Consider the following 22,210-nt stretch of genomic DNA (forward strand, 5'->3'; position numbering starts at 1 on the left):
GAGACATATAAAGCAATATAGGGGAAGTATAGGTAGTATAGATTCATATAAAGTAATATAGGGGGAGTATAGGTAGTATAGAGTCATATATAGTAATATAGGGGGAGTATAGGTAGTATAGAGTCATATATAGTAATAAAGGGGAGTATAGGTAGTATAGAGTCATATATAGTAATAAAGGGGGAATATATGGAGCATAGAGTCATATAAAGCAATAAAGGGGGAGTATAGGTAGTATAGAGTCATATATAGTAATAAATGGGGAGTATAGGTAGTATAGAGTCATATATAGTAATAAATGGGGAGTATAGGTAGTATAGAGTCATATATAGTAATAAAGGGGGAATATAGGGAGCATAGAGTCATATAAAGCAATAAAGGGGGAGTATAGGTAGTATAGAGTCATATATAGTAATAAATGGGGAGTATAGGTAGTATAGAGTCATATATAGTAATAAAGGGGAGTATAGGTAGTATAGAGTCATATATAGTAATAAATGGGGAGTATAGGTAGTATAGAGTCATATATAGTAATAAATGGGGAGTATAGGGAGTATAGAGTCATATATAGTAATAAATGGGGTGTATAGGGAGTATAGAGTCATATATAGTAATAAATGGGGAGTATAGGGAGTATAGAGTCATATCAAGTAATAAAGGGGGAGTATAGGGAGTATAGAGTCATATATAGTAATAAATGGGGAGTATAGGGAGTATAGAGTCATATATAGTAATAAATGGGGAGTATAGGGAGTATAGAGTCATATATAGTAATAAATGGGGAGTATAGAGTCATATATAGTAATAAATGGGGAGTATAGGGAGTATAGAGTCATATATAGTAATAAATGGGGAGTATAGGGAGTATAGAGTCATATATAGTAATAAATGGGGAGTATAGGGAGTATAGAGTCATATATAGTAATAAATGGGGAGTATAGGGAGTATAGAGTCATATATAGTAATATAGGGGAGTATAGGGATTATAGAGTCATACATAGTAATAAATGGGGAGTATAGGTAGTATAGAGTCATATATAGTAATAAATGGGGAGTATAGGGAGTATAGAGTCATATGAAGTAATAAATGGGGAGTATAGGGAGTATAGAGTCATATGAAGTAATAAAGGGGGAGTATAGGGAGTATAGAGTCATATATAGTAATAAATGGGGAGTATAGGGAGTATAGAGTCATATGAAGTAATAAAGGGGGAGTATAGGGAGTATAGAGTCATATATAGTAATAAATGGGGTGTATAGGGAGTATAGAGTCATATATAGTAATAAATGGGGAGTATAGGGAGTATAGAGTCATATCAAGTAATAAAGGGGGAGTATAGGGAGTATAGAGTCATATATAGTAATAAATGGGGAGTATAGGGAGTATAGAGTCATATATAGTAATAAATGGGGAGTATAGGGAGTATAGAGTCATATATAGTAATAAATGGGGAGTATAGAGTCATATATAGTAATAAATGGGGAGTATAGGGAGTATAGAGTCATATATAGTAATAAATGGGGAGTATAGGGAGTATAGAGTCATATATAGTAATAAATGGGGAGTATAGGGAGTATAGAGTCATATATAGTAATAAATGGGGAGTATAGGGAGTATAGAGTCATATATAGTAATATAGGGGAGTATAGGGAGTATAGAGTCATATATAGTAATAAATGGGGAGTATAGGTAGTATAGAGTCATTGTGAAAGGGGTGGAAACTCCCTCCCCCCTTTTCACTGTCTCACCGTTGGTGAGACGGAACATATGCTCAAGAGAGCAAGAACAGTTTATACACACGCTTCACCCATACACACATTTATTTGTTTATGTTTAGGCATGTTAATATTTACCCCTTTTTCACTCCGCTGGTTGTGCATCCTTGGTTACCCCTCCGTTAGCAGAGCCATACAGGCAGATGCCGTGGCTAACGACTAATTCCCATTCTCCGTTGTTCTGTCTGTTTATGGACGGACGAGTGGCAAGTGAGGTACCCACCGCCACCTGTTCCATCCAAACTATCTTAACATATTCCCAAAATAACGCTGTAATGGTCCATCCTGGCGCTGATGCACGCGCTCCCCACTCCCCGGTCTGCTCAGTATTAGGGCCCGGGTAGAAACGCGCGCGCTGCCTTTTGTGGTCCTATTTTATTGAAGGTTCCGGGGGGGGGGGGGTCAGAGAAAGCCAGTTTTAGCAGGAGGGGTGTAATTTGAAACTTATAGTAATGCTGTTATTTCAATTTGCATATTTAAACTCTGTTTTTAAATAATGTAGAAAATATTGTTATTGTTGATGTGTTGAGTTATGCTGGGTGAATAATTCAGTGATTGTTTTTTTTTGCTAATTTAAATCTGTGTTAACCTCCCCTTTGCAAATGGTATAGCCCAGGTGGGTTTAATGAGGGGAGGGTATATAAATCTGGGAGATCTAAAGTAAAGCAGTGGGAAGTGGGCCAGCTTGAGGAGAGGCTGCCCCAAAAATAGCTCAGATAGCAAAGCTAATTAATGCTTGATTTTGTCTTTATTTGTTTAGTTTCATTTTTGTTATCATTGTTTCTTTTTGGTTATATATTTTTTTTTCTTTTTTTTTTCTTTCTTTCTTGTGAAGTTTTTTTTTTGTTTGTTCTGCACCAATAAAAACCCCTGCACCGCAGTGATCGTGCCTCATCCAGTTACTTTCACAACGGTCCACTTCACATTTGGTGGCAGTGGTGGGATCGTTGTGTAACCAGTGAGGCTGGAGGACAGAGGTGCTAGGAGGTACCTGACACGGCAGGAGATGGCCTTCAGGAGATTGGCCAAGGGAGAGGTGGAACAGCCCTATGAGCCGGCGGAAGAGCCCCCTGCTTTGGGTGCAGAGGAAGAAGACAGAGTCCCAGAGGAAGGAGCCCTAGCCTCTCTCTATCAGCTGCTGCAAAAGACTGTAAAAACTCAGGAAAGGGAGGCTTTCAAGCAGGAGCAGCGATGGAGGAGTGTGCAGATCCAACTCAACCAGTTGCGGGACGATCTGGAGGCGGATCGAGAGGATGGGACAAGGACAGAACGACAGGGGCAGGAGCAACAGCAGCCAGCAGCTGAGGGCAGTCCCGCGCCGACCACGCCCCGTCGCTCAAGTCAAGATACCAGCAGAGCTGGGGCCAGTGCTGAATCCCTAATGTGGACCAGAGCCATGGTGCCAAAGCTGGAAGAGGGGGATGATATAGAGCAGTATCTGGCAACGTTTGAAAGACTGGCATCGGCATACAGGTGGCCAAGGGAGAATTGGGCAATCCACCTAGTCCCATACCTGAGCGGTAAAGCACGTGGGGCATTTGTGGCCATGGACATGGGGGAGTCAACGGACTATGAAAAGGTGAAAGAGGCCATCCTCCGAAAATATGAAATTAATGAAGAAGTCTATAGACAGAGGTTCCGGGACCCAGACGTGAAGCCAGGTGAGACCCCTCGGGAGCTGTACAACCGCCTGAAAGAGTTATTCTGGAAGTGGATTCGTCCTGCAGGGAAGACTGTGGAGCAGGTGGGAGAGATCCTGATACTGGAACAGTTCCTTCGTGTCCTGGGCCCTGAGGTCAGAATATGGGTCAAGGAGCATGACCCCCAAACTGGACAGAAAGCTGCACAACTGGTAGAATCCTTCATGGCCGCCCGCCAAGGCTCAAGGGGCTTCCGTTATGAGTCCACTCTGAAGACGACTTCCAGGGGTAAGTCTGAGGGGTATAAAGGTGGAAGTGGTCCTGGGGTGAGAGAGTTGGGAAGGATGTCAGATTCAGTGCCGCCAGTACATTCACATGCAAGGTCTAGTTACCCCTTAGGAGACAGGTCCGATGTGGTATGTTATGTGTGTGGTCAGAAAGGACACATTAAACCAGATTGCCCAGTAAGAAAGGCAAAATCAGCCAGTCGTTGTTGTCTTCCAAGACCGGGGGGGGAGGAAATCCAGCTAATGGGAAGATTGCAGACAGCGAATGTGAGGGTCAATGGCAAGACAACCTTAGCTCTGTTAGATACGGGCAGCACTCAAACCCTAGTACAGCCTTGCCTTGTAGATGGGAGAGATCAAGGGGAAGAGAAGCGGCTTAAGGTGTTATGTGTGCATGGGGATGAGCATGAGTACCCTACAGCAGAGGTCTACCTGGAGGTAGGAGGTAACACATTTTTGCTTACAGTAGGGGTGGTCAACAGTTTAAGTCATCCTGTGATACTGGGGCAGGATGTGCTCGTTTTACCTGAATTGGTGCAGGCAAGTAGGCCAGTTCAGGTGGCTTTTACCCGATCCCAGGCTAAGGGGCAGGAAAAGAAAAAGGATGAGGGTGATAGGGCTGAGGTCTGGCAGCAGTTACCGTTCAGCCAAGTGGGGTTGGAGAATGAGGGCCAAGGGAAACATAGGAAGTCACGTAGCCAGAGAAGGAGGGAGAAGCTGGTGGGCTCCTTGTTGAAAACACAGTTGGAGGAGGTTTCTTGGAGGCCAGAGGCTGATGTAGGAGAGTTAGGGCCCTCTCAGATAGAACAGCTGCAGAGACAGGACCCGTCATTGCAGGCAGCTTATGCTAAGGTTGTCCAGGTAGAGGGAATTTCAACCGGGGTATCGGCAGCAATAACGGGGGAATATTTTCTGATAAAGGGAGGTCTGCTTTTTCACCAGCCCGAGGGGGATTCTCCAGAGCAGTTGGTAGTACCTAGGGAGCTGAGAGAACAGGTTTTAACTATGAGTCATAGTATTCCCTGGGCAGGTCATTTGGGGAGCACGAAGACCTGGGAGAGGATCAGTCGTAGGTTCTTTTGGCCAGGGGTGTACAGCGATGTACAGAGTTTTTGTAAATCTTGTGAGATATGCCAGCTAACTAGTAAAAGGAAGTGTGGATTATTCCCGCTACAGCCACTCCCAGTGATTGAGGTGCCATTTACTAGAATAGGAATGGATATTGTTGGGCCATTAGAAAGGACAAGAGCAGGTCATAGGTTCATCTTGGTGGTCTGTGATTATGCTACCCGTTATCCGGAGGCTTTTCCATTACGTAAGATCACAGCACAGGCAGTAGCGAGGGCCTTGTTACAGTTGTTTGCCAGGGTAGGGATCCCCCAAGAAATACTTACCGATCAGGGGACTGCTTTTTTATCTAACACTCTTAAGCAGGCGTATCGGGTTCTGGGGATAAGGGGAATCAGGACCACTCCCTACCACCCACAGACAGACGGTCTAGTGGAGCGGTACAATCAAACTTTGAAGAGCATGCTCCGTAAGTTTGTGGCTACCAATGGCAAGGACTGGGATTGCTGGTTGCCGTACTTGCTATTTGCCTACCGGGAGGTACCCCAGGCTTCAACAGGGTTTTCTCCGTTTGAGCTTCTATACGGGCGCCATGTTAGAGGACCGTTGGATGTTCTAAAAGAGACCTGGGAGGAGCCACCAAGGGCTCAAAAAGACAGTATTCTTTCCCATGTTTTAAAAATGAGGGACAAATTGGAGGAAATGGTGGACTTGGTTAGAGAGAACCTGGAGCAAGCCCAAAAGAGGCAGAAAGTCTGGTATGACAAGACAGCCAGGCAAAGGACTTTCCAGCCAGGGCAGAAGGTGTTGCTGCTACTGCCCACCACAGAAAATAAGCTGTTGGCCCAATGGCAAGGACCGTTTACGGTTCTGCAGAAAATGGGACCTGCCGTCTATGAGGTGGACATGCCTGGAAGGAGGAAAGCCACACAAGTCTTCCACATCAACCTGCTAAAGGAGTGGAATGAAAAGGAGGTGCTGCCCAGCTTACAGCTTTTTGTGCGAACTGTGGAGGAGGAGGAGGACTGTCCAGAGCAGTTCTTCCCAGGACAGCAGGTGTCTGCATCCCTAAACCTCTCCCATCTTCCCTTGCTGCAGCAGAAAGAGCTGGCGAGGGTCATTCCAACAGAGCTGTTCCAGGAGAAGCCAGGACTTACTGCAGTGGTGGAGCACTCCATTTCCCTGAAAGATCCAACTCCAGTCCGGCAGAGGATGTACAGGATTCCTGAGCGCTTGATCCCGTCCCTCAAAGATGAATTAGAGGTGATGCAAGCACTTGGAGTGGTTGAGAGGTCCTGCAGTGAATGGAGTAGCCCAGTGGTGCTTGTTCCAAAGAAGGATGGCTCCATTCGTTTCTGCATTGACTTTCGGCAGCTAAATGCCCAGTCCCACTTTGATGCTTATCCAATGCCTCGCATAGAGGATCTGATCGAGCGTTTAGGGAAAGCGCACTACATCAGCACCCTGGATTTAAGTAAGGGCTATTGGCAAGTACCACTAGCAAGAGCATGCCGGCCCTACACTGCCTTCCGGACAGCCCAAGGGCTCTTCCAGTTTACAGTGATGCCCTTTGGCCTCCAGGGGGCACCAGCCACCTTTCAAAGACTAATGGACCGTGTCCTGACAGGTACGGAAGCATTTGCTGCTGCATACCTTGATGACATTGTGGTGTACAGCTCCACATGGAGGGAGCATCTGCATCATTTAGGGACAGTATTGCAGCGACTCCAACAAGCAGGCCTGACTGTCCATCCTCACAAATGTGCTCTGGCCCGTCAAGAGGTGAGGTACCTGGGGCATGTGCTGGGTTGTGGGGTGATACGGCCCCAAACAGACAAGGTGGAGGCAATTCAGGCCTGCCAACGGCCCCGAACTAAGAAGGAGCTACGATCGTTTCTGGGCTTGGTGGGCTGGTACAGGAGGTTCATTCCCGGATTTGCCACCCGAGCTGCCCCTCTCACGGACCTGACTCGGAAGTCTGAGAGGAATCAGGTTACCTGGGGTGCTGAACAAGAAAAGGCCTTTTGTGATCTGAAGGACATGTTGTGTAAGGACCCTGTCTTGCAAAGCCCAGATTTCAGCAAACCCTTTGTTGTACAAACTGATGCCTCTGGGATTGGCCTTGGAGCGGTTTTGCTTCAAGGAGAAGGGTTAGACCAGAAACCAGTGGCCTACATCAGTCGGAAACTTTTTCCCAGAGAGACTAGGTATGCAGCTGTGGAACTGGAGTGTTTAGCCATCAAGTGGGCCCTGGATACTTTCCGGTACTACCTGTTAGGCAGGACTTTTGTGCTGGAAACCGATCACCGTGCCCTACAGTGGCTGGGCCAAATGAAAGACTCAAATGCCAGGATTACCCGCTGGATTTTGGCTTTGCAACCATACCGGTTTCAGGTACGGTATAGGGCTGGATCGCAGAATGCAGTGGCGGATTACTTATCTCGCCATCCTGCTGGCGAGTCTCAGAAGGAGGGGGAAATGTGAAAGGGGTGGAAACTCCCTCCCCCCTTTTCACTGTCTCACCGTTGGTGAGACGGAACATATGCTCAAGAGAGCAAGAACAGTTTATACACACGCTTCACCCATACACACATTTATTTGTTTATGTTTAGGCATGTTAATATTTACCCCTTTTTCACTCCGCTGGTTGTGCATCCTTGGTTACCCCTCCGTTAGCAGAGCCATACAGGCAGATGCCGTGGCTAACGACTAATTCCCATTCTCCGTTGTTCTGTCTGTTTATGGACGGACGAGTGGCAAGTGAGGTACCCACCGCCACCTGTTCCATCCAAACTATCTTAACATATTCCCAAAATAACGCTGTAATGGTCCATCCTGGCGCTGATGCACGCGCTCCCCACTCCCCGGTCTGCTCAGTATTAGGGCCCGGGTAGAAACGCGCGCGCTGCCTTTTGTGGTCCTATTTTATTGAAGGTTCCGGGGGGGGGGGGGTCAGAGAAAGCCAGTTTTAGCAGGAGGGGTGTAATTTGAAACTTATAGTAATGCTGTTATTTCAATTTGCATATTTAAACTCTGTTTTTAAATAATGTAGAAAATATTGTTATTGTTGATGTGTTGAGTTATGCTGGGTGAATAATTCAGTGATTGTTTTTTTTTGCTAATTTAAATCTGTGTTAACCTCCCCTTTGCAAATGGTATAGCCCAGGTGGGTTTAATGAGGGGAGGGTATATAAATCTGGGAGATCTAAAGTAAAGCAGTGGGAAGTGGGCCAGCTTGAGGAGAGGCTGCCCCAAAAAGAGCTCAGATAGCAAAGCTAATTAATGCTTGATTTTGTCTTTATTTGTTTAGTTTCATTTTTGTTATCATTGTTTCTTTTTGGTTATATATTTTTTTTTCTTTTTTTTTTCTTTCTTTCTTGTGAAGTTTTTTTTTTGTTTGTTCTGCACCAATAAAAACCCCTGCACCGCAGTGATCGTGCCTCATCCAGTTACTTTCACAACGGTCCACTTCACAGTCATATATAGTAATAAATGGGGAGTATAGGGAGTATAGAGTCATATGAAGTAATAAATGGGGAGTATAGGGAGTATAGAGTCATATGAAGTAATAAAGGGGGAGTATAGGGAGTATAGAGTCATATATAGTAATAAATGGGGAGTATAGGGAGTATAGAGTCATATGAAGTAATAAAGGGGGAGTATAGGGAGTATAGAGTCATATATAGTAATAAAGGGGGAGTATAGGGAGCATAGAGTCATATAAAGCAATATAGGGGGAGTATAGGTAGTATAAAGTCATATATAGTAATAAAGGGGGAGTATAGGGAGCATAGAATCATATAAAGTAATATAGGGGGAGTATAGGTAGTATAGAGTCATATATAGTAATATAGGGGGAGTATAGATAGTATAGAGTCATATATAGTAATATAGGGGGAGTATAGATAGTATAGAGTCATATATAGTAATAAATGGGGAGTATAGGGAGTATAGAGTCATATATAGTAATAAATGGGGAGTATAGGGAGTATAGAGTCATATGAAGTAATAAAGGGGGAGTATAGGTAGTATAGAGTCATATGAAGTAATAAAGGGGGAGTATAGGGCAGTATAGAGATGTTTAGCATTATATTGTGTAGTATACGGTAGTGTTGGACAGTATAGGGAGGTATAGGAACTGCAGGGTAGAATACAGAGTATAGAGTAGCATAGGGGAATATAGTGAACTATAGGGGGTAATGGGTAATGTGGGGAATATGGGAAATCTAGTGGAAGTATAGCGCAATATAGGGAGTATAGAGTGATATAAAGTAATAAAGGTGGAGAGTATTGAGTAGTATAGAATGAATAGGGTATATATTTTTTATCTGTTTATGCATCACCTGCTTTATGGCTCTGTAGGAACTGTTCGATGGTGGTGTAAGGAATCTCGGTCATATTCTGGAACTTCTTAACCAGATCTCTCTGGAGCGACAGGATGTCTGGAAGGAACTTCACCATCCTCAGCTCGGCTTCCTAAAAAGCACAACGCGCATTATAAACTTATATTATAACACTTCAAAAATGCCAATAATAACACTGCTAATACCTATACATTTAGTTTGAGGTATTCTTTAACCTACAAGAGATACAATACTACTGTAGTTCCTATCTCATGGCATATACTGTATGGCATGTCAGTGTATTCTGTATTTGCATTACCCTCTGTAGGAACTTCCAGAGTACAGGCAGTGTGTCCCGGCCGTCGTTCTGCTCTACGATATGGGTCAGGCTGAGCAGAGAGACCCGCTCCCTGCAGCTCCACACGGCAGAGCTGTGGATTAGCGACCCGCGGGGCAGCGAGCGCAGGAACAGCTGCGGTTCCCCGAACGTCAGCTTCATCACGGGGTTGGAGGACACCCTCTCGTCTTCTCGAATAAAGGCGTTTACCTCTGCTAACTGCCTCTCTAAAACCTGGAGACACAAGCATAAACAAAGTAAACCGTAAAGCAAAGAACAGCCTCATTCTATTACTGATAATAATAATAGTAATAATAATAATAAATATTGCTGCAAGCGGTTGGGAAAATGGAAAAAATTAACTTTCCTTATTATAGCGCCACCCATTGACCAATCTGTGCCATTTTTGTTGTCACCCGAGATGCACTAATACTACATCTATATACTAAGTTTCATGTCTGTACAGGTTACAGTTTAGGCTGCACAAATATTTTTTCAGGAGAAAAAGAATAAGAAGAAGAATAAGAATAATAATAATAATAAGAAGAAGAAGAAGAAGAAGAAGAGCAAAAACAATAGGGTTCTACGCTGCTACGATGCTTGAACTCTAATATTATACACAGTCAGTTTTTAGCTCCACAATAAACTTGTACTGAATAATTATCCCACAACATAATAATAACAATACTTAAAACCTAATAATTAGGGGTCTAACAAAGCATCAAGACACTTGTGTGCACCGTGGGTACACAACCCTACATTGGTTCTAGATTAGTGCATGTCGGAGAGCCAGTGGGCGTAAGCAAAGTGGCAGAAAATATGTCAATCAATTCAGACTGACATCTAAAAGCAGTTTTTAAAAAGTCATAACTTTTTATTTAGCCAATCAGAAGCTAGATTGAGCTCACTGCACGCCTTTTTTCACACCCCTATTATGAAAAATACCAAATACTTAATATAACTTACTATAATACTTATATAATACTTCATAAAAGCAGAATAATCCTGCTTAAAATAATGTATGTGCGATACAGGAATTAATAAGTTTACCTTCAGCTGTTGTGTGATGATGTCGGTGTTTACTGCCATCTCCCAGTTATTTCTGGCCTCTTTAGTTACGAGCAGATTATCGTAAGTTACAGGCCCTGATAAGACAAGAAAAAAGATCACAAATAAGTAATTTTTTACAAAATATATAACAAAATATGATTCAGTAAATTCCCATAATGCCTGATTATGGTACAGTCTTCATTAATCAAATAAAGACTAAACATTTGAACTAATGTTGCTTGCCTTTAAGGGGAAGTTTGACTTTTATCTTACCCCCTGCAGAAGGCGTGTTATGATGTTCATTGCTATCTTACACCCCGCCAACAGTCTATTTTTGTGACTTCCTCCTGTCTGGTTTAAACAGCAGCAGAGCTTCTGAATATATCTACACTGATGGGCGTGGTGTTCTGGAAATGAGGTGTGTTCAGGTACATTTCTGGAGTTTTGCTTGTTTATCTTGGTAACAGAAAACACAGGAGCTCCACTGACTGAATACAACCTAGACAGACGCCAACAGTCAGACGTTCATTGCTGTATTGAAAGTGATGCGTCCAGGTAACTGCACCATTAAAATAGCAATCTGCCAAAGTCAGGGCTCACCTGACTCTTAAAAGTAATGATGAGCAAAAGACACTCTGATTGGTTTATTTCACACTCATGATTATTTAAGAGAATTAAAACATGCCTTTTGGGAGTTTCGAGCAAGGAAGGTGTACTTTTCCTGTCGTTACAATAGCAAAGACACGCTGAAAAGCCCTAAATCAAACTGCATGGTGCGCGGTTGACAACTTACCTAAATATGGATAAAATAGGGCCCTATGTGTGTATGTACAATAATATATATATATATATATATATATATATATATATATAATTTAAAATACTGTAATTTTCACTACTGATATTTTAAATTATTGCTTTATTACGTTCCGCAATACTATATTAAATTTACATTGAAAACACAGTATTTCGTGTTCTGTTTACCCCCCACCCACTGGGAAGCAGTGGTGTACTATGTTGTTAAATCCACTGTTCGGATTGGGTTAAAAGTATCTAACTTTTCCTTCACTTTCATTGCAATATATAGAAAACGCATGTTATATTGGGGCTACTGTAGGATATGAGATAAACAGGTTTGAGACTCTTACACTGGTTGGGTCGATGGGTCTCCAGGAGGCTGCTGATGGTCAGGTGAGCGGTACAGATGGTGTCGTCAGCCCCCTTCCCCAGAGCTCGGCTCAGCTGCTCCAGGTCCTTCAGCAGGTGAGCCGTCAGAAACACACCTGCATTACCTGCAGGAGGCTTAATGATCGGAGCAATGTCCTAAAAATACAACAAGAGATTCAGATTAAAGGCATCTCAAAACATTAGAATATTATATTATTGAAAAGTTACTTTATTTCAGTTCAATTCAGTTTAAAATCATTTACAGCTCTGGAAGAACTAAGAGAGCACTTAAAAATAATGAGTTTCTCTGATTTTAACAAAATTAAATAGATGGAAGATCACAAGCCATCAAACCAAGCAGCATAAAGTTATCCAAAAGCAGTGTGTAAGACTGGTGGAGGAGAACATGATGCCAAGATGCATGAAAATAAACTGTGAAAAAAACAGGGTTATTCCACCAAATATTGATTTCTGAACTCTTAAATCTTTATGAATATGAACTTGTTTCAGACATTTCTCATTTTCTGTAAATAAATGCTCTAAATGACAATATTTTTATTTGGAATTTGGGAGAAATGTTGTCTGTAGTTTATAGAATAAAACAACAGCTGTAGATGTATTACACACAGAGTGGTCTATTATAAGCATTTATTTTATTTTATTTGTGATGATTATGGCTTACAGCCAATGAAATCCCAAAAATCAATGTCTCAGAAAATTGTAATATTACATAAGACTAATTGGTACTTTTGGCAGTGTGGGCAGTGTGCCAAGTCCTGCTGGAAAATGAAATCTGCATCTCCATAAAAGTTGAGGCACAAGTCCAAGCTGCTTGAGGTCTAGTATGAAGTTTCCACCAATCAGTGATGGTTTGGAGAGACATGTCATCTGCTGCTGTTGATCCACTGTGTTTTATTATCAAGTCTAAATAAGATGTTACAGCACTTCATGCTTCCCTCTGCTGAGAATGACTTTTATGGAGATGTTTGGGATTTCATTTTCCAGCAGGACTTGGCACACTGCCCACACTGCCAAAAGTACCAATCTTTATATAATATTCTAATTTTCTGAGACACTGATTTTTGGGTTTTAATTGGCTGTAAGCCAATAAAAAATGCTTAAAATAGATCACCCTGTGTTGAATACATCTATATAATATATGAGTTTCACATTTTGAACTGAATTACTACTAAAATAAAATAACTTTTCAATGATATTGAAAGACAATACGGATCTAGTTCGGTAAAATTATCCCTACAGTTGTCTTAATAAACAAATTAGGCTTCACTCTTACAGGAAAAGTATAATAATCTTTAAAGCCTCACCTGGGGGTGGTTGGAGGCTCCCAGCAGCATGGCGAGATGTGTGAGCATCCTCAGCAGAGAGAATGGAGCCGGGGACATGTTCTTCGTGTCCTGCATGTCCGGCTGGTCCCTTCGACCAGGGTCTCCTAGAATGTGTCCAGTCTGAGTACGGTCCCCCCTGCAGACAGACACACAAATTACATTTTAAAAGTAGTTTAAATCATAGTAAATCATAGTATTTATGCAAACTCAAAAGTGCTAAAGTTCATAAGTGTTTGTTGAGAAAGGTGTAATTGCACTGAGCGTGCTGAAAAGTACTTTTAAAACGTGCATTGTGGTGCAGTCTCTTTTCCGAGCAAATTGATCTGGTGATTTTAGTGATTTTAGCGATTTTATCTTGTCAGCTCTTATCAGTTCTGCTTTCTGAATTCTTTAGTTTAATGATGTATAAGTGAAGACATAAGAGCAAGACGATAATATTGCTGTTCTGATATTTCCATGTTCACAGTAGCTCTTGTATCAGCATCACTAGCAGCATATATATAAGAGAGCACTTAAAAATGATGAGTTTCTTTGATTTTACCAAATTGAAATCCTCTGGAATATAATCAAGAGGAAGATGGATGATCACAAACCATCAAACCACCAAACTGAACTGCTTGAATTTTTGCACCAGGAGTAAAGCAGCATAAAGTTATCCAAAAGCAGTGTGTAAGACTGGTGGAGGAGGAGAATATGATGCCAAGATGAATGAAAAAAAAACTGTGATTAAAAACCAGGATTATTCCACCAAATATTGATTTCTGAACTCTTAAAACTTTATAAACATGAACTTGTTTTCTTTGCATTATTTGAGGTCTGAAAGCTCTGCATCTTTTTTGTTATTTCAGACATTTCTCATTTTCTGTAAATAAATGCTCTAAATGAGAATATTTTTATTTGGAATTTGGGAGAAATGTTGTCTGTAGTTCATAGAATAAAACAACAATGTTCATTTTACTCAAACATAAACCTATAAATAGCAAAATCAGAGAAACTGATTCAGAAACTGAAGTGGTATATATATATAAATATATATATTTTTAGTCAGACAAAAATAAGGGTTAATCTACTCTCAACTTAGTAAAAAATGAAAAAAACATTTAGAAAAGTGTTTTCATATTGCAAACGAACCAGACCATGGTTCATTTGATCAAATTTTGGTTCCAGACCAAACAAGGTGTAAGAAAAATAAACTTACTGTATTCCAATGGCCTGGAAGCCAGCAACAGGTCTATGATCAATACCACCGATCTCTGACCCGCAGTCTGGGCAGCGACTCCTCTCCATCGGCTGACCACACTAAACCAACACAAAGGGTTAAAACAAACACAAATGTTAGATTAAGAATAGAAAAACTGAGAAAACTTGGCTTTTGTTTTATAAAAATGGCAATATATACGTTTTTAATGGACCTACCTCACCCACAGAGCATGGATGACCCTGTGCACAAACTGTGGAGGAAAATAAATACACATTACATAATCAAATATTCCATTATCAACAGTATTTAAAAAATAAATTTTACTTCAAATTGCAAATTGATTTAAAATCTCTAAGTCTAGGCTAAAAACAAATCTATTAAGTTTAGCTTTTAATAGTAGTTCCATTAGTATGATATACTAAGATTCTGGTGCAATAAGCACCGCTTTGCTGTGTTGCTGTGCTAATAACTACTCACTGTATGGGCTGAAAGATGCACTCTGGAGAGGGAAATCCGGTTAGTGAATTTAAACATCTTTCTTCTCTATGTGTGTTAGCTTTACACATTCTACGCATATATGAGATTGTCTCATTAACTGCAAAATATAAACAAGCCGAGCCGAGGAGTAAAACACTGCATCTTAATAAGGGATCTCTAACATTTTATGTGGGGATAATGGGAAAGGATGTATGTAGGGGTACAGTTTAGAAAAACATGTATATAGACATGTATAAGTTGTGAGATTGCTGCATTGCTGTGCTAATAACTACTCATTGTATGGGCAGAAAGATGCACTTCATAGAGGGGTCTCTGGTTAGTGGGTTTAAGCCTCTTGATGTTCTATACATGTTAGTTTTACACATTCTACACATATGTGAGAGTGATTCAAAAACTGCAAAGTAACAAACAAGCCCTTCTGTAGTAAACAAGCAGTCCTGTAGCTCCATCTAGAGGCTAGATGAGGAACTGCAGCTTTCTGTAACTGAATAGACCCTACATTGAGATGTGCACAGAGCTGTTGTATAATCGTTAACTCCCGAGTATGATCTGATTGGCTCTCAGGATAGGCTAAATTAGAGAAATATCAACTAAATATCGACCTGTACCAACTGATACACAGACATCATTCGTATCATTCTTTTTATCTTTATCGTTTTATGTTTTATTAATGAATTTCTGCAAAGCTGCTCTGTGACAATGATAAATCATAAGTAAAATTTGATAAATTTGATTTTATATTTGATTGTACTTACAATACCACTGAAGAGGGCCCATGGCCTGCTGGGCAATGGCGAGCATGTCGTCTGGCATGGTGGGTATGAAGGATCTCTGTACAGAAAATCAATATAAAATCCACATTAGTGCCCATTCTATCATCACACATTTCAATGTGGGCATATACCGTAAAAGGAAGCCTCACCTGCATGTTGGCGGGGTGCAGGGCGAGCTGCAGGAGGGGCTGCAACACTGCATGGTTGGCACAAAGCAGCACTGCAGCCAGGTGAACCATGAGCTCCACTACTGCCTGCTCACCACCCGAGGCCTCGGGACGTACGTGCAGCTCGTTAATCACCAGCGTTTGAGCAAAAGCCCTGGATTCTACATTTATAAAGACCTTGGAGTTCTGGATGAAGTTCTGGAGTGCCGCGAGTTGCTATGAAAAAGGAGATACAGTACAAATCAGGGAGAAGATTGATTGATTTATAATGTATAAAAGTGCATTTATGGGTAAGATTGTTGTGCAAACCTCAGATTTAGGGTGTAAGTCCTGGTTTGTAGATCTATACAGACAGGTGACTTCTCTGAACAGAGCTAATAACAGGTACACCGTCTTCTTCACAGGTGAACATCTGCATGCCTGCACACATTTAAGGACCGTTATGAATTATATTTTCTGTAAAGACTGATTAAATTGCATCTTGACTGAATGTTGCTGTGCTAATTACTACTCACTGTATGGGCTGAAAGATGCACTTCGTAGAGTGGTATCTGGTTAGTGGGTTTAAACATCTTTATTTTCTATACAAGTTATTTTACACATTCTACACATGTATCAATTGTGAGGTTGCTGTGCTAAAAACTAATAACTGTATGGGCAGAAAGATGCACTCCATAGAGTGGTATAGTGGGTTTATGCGTCTTTATTTTCAGTTTAGGAAAGCCCAGACATGTATAAGTTGTGAGGTTGCTGTGCTAATAACTACTCACTGTATGGAAAGATGCACACTGTAGAGGGGATGCAATCTAGCTAGTGGGTTTAAGCATCTTTATTTTCTATACATGTTAGTTTTACACATTCTACACATATGTGAGATTGACTCATAAGCTGCAAAACAAAAACAATTGGAACCGAGGAATAAAAGGGGATAATGGGATACGTTTGTGATAAGTTGTGAGGTTGCTGTGCTAATAACTACTCACTGTATGGGCTGAAAGATGCACTCTGTAGAGGGGCATCTGGTTAGTGAGTTTAAGCTATAGTTAAGTGGGTTTAAGCTATAGTTTTAAAGTGTTAGTTTTACACATTCTACCGTCTACACATTTCAGTTGAATACCTCACAAGCTTCTTGTATTTGTTCCATCTTTCCTTCTAACATGGCCTTGGCAACTGCGTCTCGAATAGTCTTGTACTCCACCCCACCGACCAGATACTGATCAATCTGGCTGCTGTCCTGATCCTGAAACACCCAAACAGTGTATTATCAATTAAAATCAGCCCAAAAAACACAGAATAAAAAATATTAGAATGACTTTATGGATCTTTTGGAGGAATTTCAGGGTGTGAAAAAAAAACAGCAAACCCTCACCATTTGTAGAACCTCCTGAGGAAAGAGCCACCTGAACTTTTCTTCATACAGACATTTCTGGACGTACTCGACTCCTTTTAGGCTGCAGATCTTCCTGATGAGATAGACCCTGTACCAGTCATTCCCACTGCGGGTACACAGCTCCACCACACTGATTAAAAATACAGCGAGTCCGGCAGGCGTGTCCTCTTCAGAAACTAAAATAGAATCAAATAAAATAAATCAGTAAATGTTTAAATACTACTTTTCTAAGACACACACACACACAAAAATCTGTATTTGGTGGAATAACCCCGGTGGTTTTTAATCACAGTTTTTTTCATGCATCTTGGCATCATGTTCTCCTCCACCAGTCTTACACACTGCTTTTGGATAACTTTACACCACACCTAAATATATATACAGCTTCCACAAGCTTCTGTAACGCTAAAACATAAATTTTTGTCCAGAAATGTATTGATCTTGTAAGAAGTCGGCTTGTCAAAGTGTGTGTATCTAAAATGACAGCCATGGAATTGTAAGGTGGTTGCTATGCTATCCTACATGGTTGCATTGGTGTTGCACAGGTGTTTCTATGATATCCTGGGTGGTTGCTACGGTGATGACATGTGGTGAGTAAATGGTTGCTATGGTATCACCTGCTTGGCACTATAGCATCCCTCCCAGATGGTTGCTAAGGTGTTGCTACATGGTTGCTAGGCAGATGCTATGGTATCCAAAGCAGTTTCTGAGGTGCTGTAAAATGGCCATGGTAAAATGGGAATGTCAGTGTAGAACATCCACAGAGCCGCAATGGAATGGCTATTTTGCAGTGACGGCTGACCTGCAGAGAGGGCTTTTAATTTGAAATAATGGGTAAGGGAAGCGTAAAGAAGGGAACTCTGCTAAGTTAAAATGAAAAATATTTTTATTATTACTTGCCTGTAACAGAGTTGATCACCACGTCCGCTGCCATATCCAGGCACAGGCGGATTCTGGCGACCTGCTGCAGGTGCTCTATGGTAGCAGAGTTCATATTTCCAGCTCTAGACTGCAGGAACTCCAGCAGGAAGTTCCTCTCCTCCTCCAGACAGGCCTGCTGCTCAGCCAGCGAGTGCCACTGAGTTCTCTCAAACATCGAGTCCTACAGACATTACAGGTGAATATTACATTACATTGCATTACATTACGAGTAAAGGAAAGGAAAATGAAGTTAAAATTGCATCCATCATAAAAATACCATAGAGGAAGTAAGGAAACTATTGAATTATTGTTTGAAGATTTGGTATTTCTTTGTTGTGACCATGCTTCTTGGTAATATTGATCTTATACTAATGAAAAGCCTGTTCATTTCTCTTTTAAATAGAGATTTTTTTAATAATTTACATTACCATAATCCAGAACTGCTAGTACAGTTGTCTCCACTATTCTTTTTTCAAGTGTGTACGGGTAAACAGGATTTATAAAGGAATATAAAGGAATCCAAGCTTTTGTCTGCACTTAACGGAGAGTTTGTTAATATGGGATTTAAAAGAGAGTTTTTAGATATGTCCATTTTGCTTGGGGTCCCCAAATGCCTTGAAACAGCCCTGCTTACAGGTTCAGCACCTGGATCAACCAAAAGCTCAAAAATAGGCAATAGCAACAGCAGAATAAGCTGTTTGGCATAGGCAGTAGGGGTGTGTCATATCGTATTGTACGCCAGTGGTTCCCAACCTATGGGTCGCCAAAGATCCACGATGGGTCGCGAAGCCCTCTTGATTTTAAGGGGTTTAATTTTAATACTATATATAGTCTAGGGTAAGCACCGCGCTGCGCTGCGCTCTCTCTGTCTCTCTCTCTCTCTCTGGCGCGAGCGCGGGCGCTCTCTCCGGCAGCGCGGAGCTGAATTCAGCGCGAGGCTGAATATAATAATATAATAATATAAGAATATAAAACTCAGTTTAGTTAAATAAATGAAAATGAGTGAGGGCCTGTAAAGTTAATCAAGTATTGTCCAATATTTGGACAGGTTGAGGTTTTGGTGAGCTGTTTTACTGATTTGAAACTGAAACTGATATTATTCTTTTTTTTTGTTTGTTTTTATTTTATATAAATTATTTTTTATTCATTTTAAATAGTTGTATTATTTTATTGATCTAATTATTTTTTTCTTCATAAGATAAAAATTCCTTATGTTTTATGTATCAATTTTTCCTTTTTTACGTGTTTATTTTATTCATTTATGTTGGGTCACCAAAGCTTACAATGGTAAAAAATATGGGTCCCTGAAGAAAAAGGTTGGGAACCACTGTTGTACGCGATAATATTGCCAACATTTTGGAATATCTTGAACGATATTATACCCTGAAAAATGGTGCCATATCACCCACCCCTAATTATCACATCAGGGTACTTTTTTCTGTTTTAAGCAAAATAAAAAAAATCACAAATTTCTTATTTCCTATTATATATCTACTAGAGACAGATTTTGTCCAGTATCTTTCATTTTTCTATTTAATACTGCATATATGGAGATATTTGGAGTGAATTATTAGTGCCATGACATTCTGGATCATTGACCTCTGTTACAAATCTGATAAATTTCTTGTGTGCCATATCACATCACATGCAATAAGAAAATGTAATATTCGTTTTGTTGCAGTAGTGTATTCTTGAAATCCATTTTTAAATTCAGTATTTCGTCATATCGGCAAGAGTATCATTATCGCGATAATAACATGAAATATTGTGATATTATTTTAGGGCCATATCGCCCACCCCTAGTGGGAACAACCAACAAACTCAACTCTGCTGCTCATCCCACAAATGCATGATCCTTACAAATGTAGCTCACTTTAAAGAGAAATTAATTATCACCAAGAAGCACTGATACCACAAAGAAATATCAAATATACCAAGAACAAAAGTAGATACCTCCAGGCAGTTAATGTAAAGGGAATAGAGCTCAGTTTTATCAGTCTCCTCAAGAATGTTGCTCTGCTCCACTCCGGTCAGATGCTGCTGAAGATAGTCCTTCACATCATGAAAGCTGAAATATATATTGAAATATTAAAGCGTCAGTCTGTGAGTTTTTTGGGAGATTTGGATTTGGAGACCTCTTTGGTGAGGATGTGTAACTGCAACTGCAACTTATTCACGTCTCCAGCTTTCTTCAGATCCAATACTGTGAGTATAAGTTGTGAAGTTGCTGTGCTAATAACTACTTATTTTATGGGCTGAAAGAGGCACTCCATACAGAGGTATCTGGTTAGTGGGTTTAAGCGTCTTCATTTATGTGGGGATAAAGGGATAGCATGTATGTAATGAAACTGTTTAGAGACGTATGTTGTTCTGATATCTCCATGTTTACAGTAAGTAGTTCTTACAACACTGGTCAAAAGTTTATTATTTTATCTTATTTTTTACTTTATTACTGCAGTTCTTCACCTCTCAGACTAACTCTAACTCTAATTCTTCTAATTCTTCTCTTTTCTGCTGAAACTGAGACTCAGTCCTTAATCATGTTAATCTAAAGAGCTAAAGGCTAAAGCTGCTGTTTCCATGTGGGTCAGCCAGACGTCTTCCTGTAGCAGTTTTTTTTCTCCAGTTTTCAAGAGCTTTTATTTTGAAGGTGTAGGAAACAGTACTCACCGCTCTCTGGCTTCTGTATCTGTAATTGCTCTAAAGACTAAAAGAACTTCTACTTTTAATAGTTTTAACAGAGAGTTCTCTGTGTTTCTGTGTCTTTTTCTAGTTATTATGATGATGATGATGAAAGTGTGTAAGTGCTGGTACACCATCTGTTTCAGCACTACAGCTTTACTACAGACTACAGACTAATTTTTTAAATCTATTTCCAATAAAGATCATTTTATTTTCATTGCTACAGACAAGCTGTAAGCTGTTAAAATATTAATTGTTCTTAAAAACAGTTTTTAGTTCATTTGCTGGAAGTTTACTGTAAAATTTTGTACATTTAATTTTTTTTTTTACTATTTCCGGTTAAATGTAAAAAGAAAATCTTAGGAATTGCTGCTTTAAAACTCTAAACAAAACAAGAAACCCATGCCTCTAAATCTCACCTGTATTTCAGCAACAATTTCAGCACAACAGAGCGCACCACTGGGTTTTTGTCCACAGAGTCATCAAAAGGGGACAGAGCTTTGGTCAAGAAACGCCGATCACGGCCTTATTAAACAGAAAAAACAGAGAGTTAAATAGATATTTGCACAATATAAGTCCAGCCCACATTAATACACTCATTATAAAAATTATAAGCTGCACCGTAAAGGAAGTTCGGGGCTGTAATGCTATTTAAAAGGAAGATAAAATATTTTTAAAGTATTTTATATTCATCTTAAAATACCCTATATTAACTAATATATACACCTAAGCTTTTATTTTAATAATAACAGCTCTTAACCTGATATTGCTCCCAGTGGTTCATAAATGACATCGCATTTGGTTTGTATTTGGTTTGTAAGCGCTGTATCGTTGCTGGGTTACCTGTGTGTGGCGGAGTAATACATAAAGAGAGCTTCGGTTACAGCGCATTACCGGCTGATAATGTTACTTATAAAACTCCTGTCAGCCAATCACATTGCAGGGATAAATGTGCATTTAGACTGACATGGGTAATATTTATTGCGCTACACATACAGAAGTAGTGTGTAAAGCATGTGTAACATACAGAAACATGCCAGATGCCTCAGCATGTAGAGAGTTGTAGAGGTTCCTAAACTTTTGACTGGTACTGTATATCGCTAAAACTAAAACACACACACACTCTTAACTACCTTTAACGATGGGTACAGATCCCGCCTCCACCATGAGGAAGGACAGCAGGTGGAGGATGATGGCTCTGCTGGGGGGAGAGTTATCTCTGAAGCAGACGGTGGAGACCAGGTCGATGAAGAAAGTGTTGCACTGCTTTCTGAACTGAGCGTTCCGGTGGATCAGGGCCCTGAAATCAACAGAAAAAACAGCTTCACTTACAGCAGACACTTGTCCAACACATCCAGAGATATCAAATAAACCACACCTCTAATGCTACATTCACACAGCAGGTAAAAGGGGAAAAAGTCTGATCTTTTAATCAATATGTGATATAATTACATAATTATGTACTGTGCAAAATGACACTGAATCTGATATTTTCAATTCAAAGAAGTTAACAGCGCTACAAACAGCATGCAGTTCATTCCTGTGTTATTTGTGCGAATAACAC

General features: G+C 40.5%; 1 protein-coding gene across 3 annotated transcripts in view; it reads right to left on the bottom strand.

Moving 5' to 3' along the window:
• The window catches only part of rnf213a (ring finger protein 213a), a 152,832-nt gene that overhangs the window by 68,270 nt on the left and 62,352 nt on the right, over positions 1 to 22,210 (bottom strand). For all 3 annotated transcript variants that reach the window (XM_049468109.1, XM_049468107.1, XM_049468110.1), the window contains 16 exons: positions 21,780 to 21,946; positions 21,066 to 21,171; positions 19,918 to 20,032; positions 17,944 to 18,145; positions 17,023 to 17,219; positions 16,771 to 16,893; positions 15,963 to 16,073; positions 15,636 to 15,869; positions 15,469 to 15,544; positions 14,431 to 14,465; positions 14,213 to 14,313; positions 12,994 to 13,150; positions 11,650 to 11,824; positions 10,502 to 10,596; positions 9,434 to 9,685; positions 9,115 to 9,247 (listed from right to left, as the gene is read on the bottom strand). In XM_049468109.1, the coding sequence (XP_049324066.1) occupies positions 9,115 to 9,247; positions 9,434 to 9,685; positions 10,502 to 10,596; positions 11,650 to 11,824; positions 12,994 to 13,150; positions 14,213 to 14,313; positions 14,431 to 14,465; positions 15,469 to 15,544; positions 15,636 to 15,869; positions 15,963 to 16,073; positions 16,771 to 16,893; positions 17,023 to 17,219; positions 17,944 to 18,145; positions 19,918 to 20,032; positions 21,066 to 21,171; positions 21,780 to 21,946 (2,279 nt within the window). The remainder of the gene's footprint in view (positions 1 to 9,114; positions 9,248 to 9,433; positions 9,686 to 10,501; positions 10,597 to 11,649; positions 11,825 to 12,993; positions 13,151 to 14,212; positions 14,314 to 14,430; positions 14,466 to 15,468; positions 15,545 to 15,635; positions 15,870 to 15,962; positions 16,074 to 16,770; positions 16,894 to 17,022; positions 17,220 to 17,943; positions 18,146 to 19,917; positions 20,033 to 21,065; positions 21,172 to 21,779; positions 21,947 to 22,210) is intronic.

Source organism: Astyanax mexicanus, chromosome 19 (assembly GCF_023375975.1).
Source record: "Astyanax mexicanus isolate ESR-SI-001 chromosome 19, AstMex3_surface, whole genome shotgun sequence".
NCBI classification, from domain to species: domain Eukaryota; kingdom Metazoa; phylum Chordata; class Actinopteri; order Characiformes; family Acestrorhamphidae; genus Astyanax; species Astyanax mexicanus.